At 41.3% G+C, this 6054-nt stretch overlaps 1 protein-coding gene across 1 annotated transcript in view; it reads right to left on the reverse strand.

Annotated features, from left to right (window-relative positions):
* Positions 1-6054, reverse strand: part of COL28A1 (collagen type XXVIII alpha 1) — a 139266-nt gene that overhangs the window by 111577 nt on the left and 21635 nt on the right. The window contains exon 8 of the mRNA XM_015558260.1: positions 1713-1757. Coding sequence (XP_015413746.1) covers positions 1713-1757 — 45 coding nt within the window. The remainder of the gene's footprint in view (positions 1-1712; positions 1758-6054) is intronic.

Genomic DNA, 6054 nt, shown 5'->3' on the forward strand with positions numbered 1-6054 from the left:
CTTTCATTTTTGTTTTCTTCTATATGTGTCCTTTATTCTGTATTTCTGAGTCCAGGTCCATCTTCCATTTTTAGTTATCCTCCAGGAAGAATCCACTCATTATTATACTTCACATTTTGCCCAGAGATAATTACCAAGCCTACATTTTTCAGATCCACCTGACCTTTCACTCTCCAGCATTTTCAAAAGCTTTCAGGAAGTCTCAAGCTATTTAAAGTGTTTAGTTACATGTGCCACTGCCATTATCCTATCCTTTTCTTTTCACCTTCCGCCTCATTCTCTCTCTCCTTGACTTTCTGCCATAATTAAAATATATATTGAGTTTGGTATCTTAATGGCATGTTCTTAATAGTTCTTAACTGCAATAAAAACTACTTTTCTATGTGCTTTTTTGACCTTTTATTATTATACTAGAGGCCCAGTGCATGAAAGTCGTGCCCTGGGGGGATTCGGGGGAGGGGTAATCCCTCACCCTGGCCTGGACCCTCTCACAGTCCAGGAGCCCTTGGGGGATGTCTGACTGATGGCTTAGGCCTGCTCCCCACGGAAAACTGTCCTAAGCTGGCAGTTGGACATCCATAGCACTGCCGTGGAAGCAGGAGAGGCTCCCACCACCACTGCGCTCGCCAGTCATGAGCCTGGCTTCTGGCTGAGTGATGCTCCCCCTGTGAGAGTGCACTGACCACAAGGGGGCAGCTCCTGCATTGAGCGTCTTTCCCCTGGTGGTCAGTATGCATCATAGCGACTGGTTGTTCTGCCATTCGGTCAATTGGCATATTAGCCTTTTATTATATAGGATTTCAAATGCACTCTCTATGCATTTCTGGCCCATTAAGGAAATCTTTAATATATTTAATATTGTCTCCAACTTATATACTTTATTCATATTTATCTTTTAATGAAAGGTAAGTACCTATTCAATTGTCCGTGGTTTGCTGCATTTTCCAAATTTCAAATCCCTATTTGTGTCTGCTTCTGCCTTGTTATTTATAACTATTTTATTAACTTATTTCATAGAGTTCTTTGCTCTGCTTTGGAAAGTGCTTGTTCTCAGTGTTTACATCTGGAAAACAGTTCTACTTGTTCCCAATTGGAGCTTGAATTGACTATTTGTTGGTTAAATTATTCTTTCCACTATAACACTCAGTAGACTTGGCCTCAAAGGTTAGGGTACCACAAAGCAAAGACTTAATGGTCCATAAGAAAGGCATTTGGGGACACTATTAATTAAAGTTAGGTATGGCTTTATTTTTTGCTTCATGTTTGACTGATCTGAAAATTGAGCCAATGATCTCCAACTCCAGTAGTGAGATTGACATAATGCATCCCAGAAATTTACTTTTGTAATTTTTTAATTGTTCAATTGTTGTTGTTTTTTAATAAGTATAGTTAGTATAGATTGGTTATATTAGTTTCAGGTGTACAATGTAGTGAGTCAACATTTTTATACCTTACAATGTGATCACTCCATTAATTCTAGTAATCATCTGTCACCATGTAAACTCATCACAATACTGTTGACTATCTTCCCCTTTCCCTTTATACCCATCCCCCACTTTCTCCCTTCTCGTAACCATCCCTTTGGTCTCCGTTCAAACAAAACAAAACAAACAAATAAACAAAAACAGTCTCATAGAAACAGGAATTCTCTCCTAAGGAAACTCAGCCCCAAAGGATCGCAGCTGTTAGCATTTTATAAACATGTTCCTTACTTTGTCACCTTTTATTCCTGGTTTACCACAATCTCCACGTACACCCTAAAAAAGAAATAAAATAAAATAAGAAGACATTTGTAGTTATTCAGGGTTATGATTTTCCTCTTAAGGATTTTCCCAGCAAAATCTTATGACATAAGCACTCCGATGGATTATACCCAGTTTTATCCTCAATCCTGTAGGTTGTTTGGGCACTGAACTATGAAAAATTTTATCCATGATTCATTTTTAACTTGACAAAATCCAATCACTGATACCACTTAATGAGGCTTAACATTTTTGAGAGATGGATGAAGTGAAAAGAAAAGCTAAGGTTTACTGAGCATCTACCATATATTATATGCCCTTTGCATTTGTGACTTAACTGAATCCACAGTACAGGCCAATGAGATCAGTTTTAGAATTTTCATTTTATAGATGAGGAAACTTATCTCAGTGAGATAACTTCTCTCCATCATAGAGCTAGAAAGAAGAATCAAGATCAGAATCCAGGTCTACCCAGACTCAGGGCTGTGTTACCACAACACCATGCTCAGTACCAACTTTGACCGAGTAGTAGCTTTTGCTTAGAGAGTGTGAGGGAAGAGTCCTGAGACCATGTCATGACTTGGTAGGCAAAGGAGCCATGATGGATGAGCAAGGTCTGCTGTGAGAGCGAGAGAGCGGGGCAAGGTGGCCAGCACACTATGCATTTTCCATCATCATTCTCCACTGTCCTGCCTTTCCTAGAATATTAATGAAAAAACTAACATATAAATTGTGTTTCACAGTTTATTATTAATGGTATTTTAGAAATTAGCTTTAGTTCATCTGACACCAACTGTCTGAGGTAGATATTTTTAGCCCAATTTTACAGTATGAAATTTTGTGATTCAAAAAGGTTAAGTAACTTGCTCAGGACTTCTAAGACTTCTAATAGTTGAACCAAAATACAAAAGAGTCTATTGGGATAACAACTAAAGTTAGAATTTCAAAGAGCTTTCATATATGTATATATTCTGAGCCACAGGCCAATTCATATTTTTAAGATAAGGCAACTCAATTGGAGATATACTTGAATACACATGCTAGCCCATGACTCCTAGTCCAATGCCCTCACTACTAGTTTCTGCTTCTGCTGCTGCTTTGTTTTCTATGTGCTGCTCTAAGTGTGCTATTCAAAGTGCCACTGCACAATGACATAAGGGACGTGCACTAACATGGACTTCAGTGCCCTGCTTCCTTCATCAGGGAAGTCTTGCTATGAAAAATAAATGTCAGCTGAACTAAACAGTGTACTTAGTGGTCTATTGGATTTATATTTTGGTGGAAACTTCATCTTTCCACAAAATAGCCACAAACAGTTCACAGATTGACAGCCAGCCTGCCCACCACACTTTGAACAGCAGCTGCTCCAAGAAGGGTAACCAGCAACTATGGATGCACAGTATGTGCCAAAGCCTTTATATTGTTGTTAATCCCCACACCAGCCTTGCCAGGGAGCTATGTCTCCATTCACAGATAAGGAAAATGAGGCTCGGAGAGATTAAGGAACTTCTCCATGACCACAAGCTGAGTCCGTTAGACCCTAAGGTCCATGTTCTCCATTAGCCACCCAAAGGTGAACAAAGCTCACTGCCATGGTCTGTAGGTTCCTTCCCACTTACTCCACCCATTTGCCTAGGGTGCTGCCTGGGGTAGTGCTGGCATTGGAGTAGGAAAGAGGAAGGCATGATTCTTAGGTCCAGTTATGCCTCTGTTCAAAAGCAATCTATTCTCTCTCTACATCATGTGAGTCAAACTGACCCAGGAAAAACTGAGCCCTCTCTTAGGACAAGTCGGACATTTACTTCTGAATGCAAATGGAAAATCACTCTTGAAGAATCTATTAGAAGGCAATTAATTTAATAATGTTGGATGGGAATAAAAATGAGTCAACCAGCAAAATATCAAACAGAAAAGTACCATAAATACACTCCAAAGTATTTTGGCCAGAATTCACATTCCATTAGTCCAGACAGATTTGTTCGCTATAGGGTCCTGGGGAACAGCATTTGTTGGGGGGAGAGGGGTGCAGATTTCCATCAATTAAAATATTGTACTCATGTTATTTGCCTCTGCAAAGGCATTTTCTTTTTTGGTGGGATCATCAGTCCCCATGGAATGGCCACATGACACAGTTCCAGAGAGAAAGTGCTTCAGAAAGCTGCAAACAGATTAGCTCTGTTCCCAGCCTCTGGCTTCTGATGCCACTGCGGTCGCTGTGCTCTGACAGCTTGTATTTTCCAAATGCGAACTCCTCCAGCGAATCTATAATTCCCCAGAAGTTTAAATGAATATTGTCTTATATAATATGCATAATCTTCCTGGTGTTGATCGTTAGCTCGTTGTGTAAGTCATAATTTTTCACAACTACATATGGGACAATTTTGTAATCATGGAACTTTTTAAACTTTCCCACATTATCATTTATTTCCTATCTCTTCCTGATAGCACCTTACACTTACAGACCAGAAGAAAGCAAACAATTTATTATCACATCCATTATTTTGTTTGAGTGTCTGAAAATTAGGGAGGCCTGGATTAGTCCAGTTCCATTTGGATGATGAAATAGACACTCCAAGAGGTTGAGTTTCCAGGTTCTTGTGGCTAAGGGCAGAATCACGGCATTTCTTACACTCTTCCTCTTTTAGGCCTAACGTTTCCAGTCCCTGGGGATATATTTCTTTTCCTGTATGAAGGTTTACTCCTAATATTTGCAGAGCTCAGGGATGAGGGCAAGCAGAGGCCCACATATGATATATCTAAATAGTTGGAAGTTATAAATCAAGCTAATAAACTAGTCATGTTCTAGCTTCCTTTCTTGACAAATAGGCCTTCAAAAGACATTTTAAATCATAGAATTTTGGGATCCCTCAAGAGGTCCATGCAGGAGTACAGCCCCAGCCTAGAGCCTAGCCCCCACTTCTCTTCCCACGTGCAGTTCCTTCCGCAGTAAACGATGCTGAAAGTGTGTGTACACGAAGGTGCCCACACAGCACAAAGCTGCCTCCCAGGCTCCCTCCTATTCTAGCAAACAGCTCTGACCACTTTGCAAGGACTTTTGGGGTCTTGGTTACCAAAGCATGACCCAGGGCCTAGGTCCTGGGGGCAAAGGCCTCTTGCCCTGCAAATCCTGGCTCTGAGGGTTAGGAGTGGCGGGGGGCACAGTTAAATTACTTCTGTGAGTTAGTTTTCTTTAAGCAGGGCCTCTGAAGTGCAGGCCGCTTGCCCAGATCTGAGGGTTGTACCACCTGTAGGATGGAATGGATGGTAAGGATGTGTTCAGATTTCAGACAGAAGGTCTGATAATAGACCAGTAGCAGACTTATTAATGAACCATTAAACACTCTCAAAGGTTCCTGAGCCCCAGTCCAACTTGTTTATTTCTTTTGAATCAGTCTGTTAACTTCTTTTGAACTAGTTTGATCAGTTCTCTAACCTGTAATTTGCAAATAATCTACCAACCCATTCCATTCCTGTGTTTGTCAAATTTACTCCCTGCTACAGTCTCTACCCAGACGCCTAACCAAAGTCAGTGTTTCTTCACTGCTTAACAAACGTAAATCATCTTTCTCCTATAGGAGGGCTAGGTGCCTCGGTTTTATAGGAAGTTAAGCAGCAAAGGGACAAACTAATTGCAGTATTTCTGCATCAGTTTGTACATGGACACTTTTCATCTGGATACCTGTGCTGCATGGCTGTTAAATTGGAGTTCTCTGTTCATGTCTGCAGAGCTCAGAGAGACTACATACTAATCTCAGGCACCTCCCACCCCTTACAATACACACCCAGATCTTAAGTTGTATTATTACTAGAGGCCCAGTACACGAAATTCATGCACTGGGAAGCTGGGGGGGAGGTCCCTCAGCCCGGCCTGCGCCCTCTCACAGTCTGGGAACCATTGGGGAATGTCTGGGGGGAGTGACAAATACACGAAAGGAATGGGTTGATAGATTATTTGCAAATTACAGGTTAGGGAACTGATCAAACTAGTTCAAAAGAAGTTAACAGACTGATTCAAAAGAAATAATCAAGCTGGCAGTCAGACATCCTTAGTGCTGCCGTGGAGGTGGGAAAGGCTCCCACCACCACTGCTACACTAAGCAGCCGTGAGCCCAACTTCTGCCTGAACCATCAGGGGGCAGCTCCTGCGTTGAGCGTCTGCCCCCTGGTGGTCAGTGCGCATCATAGCGACCCGTCATTCCACTGTTAGGTCGATTTGCACATTAGCCTTTTATTATATAGGTTTTTGTGTCAACATAGTTAAGACTGTATTTGCGAGTTAGGAAATCCCGATTTACAAAAATAAAGGAAAGGC

The sequence above is a fragment of the Myotis davidii genome, unplaced genomic scaffold (assembly GCF_000327345.1).
Source record: "Myotis davidii unplaced genomic scaffold, ASM32734v1 scaffold187, whole genome shotgun sequence".
Taxonomy (NCBI): domain Eukaryota; kingdom Metazoa; phylum Chordata; class Mammalia; order Chiroptera; family Vespertilionidae; genus Myotis; species Myotis davidii.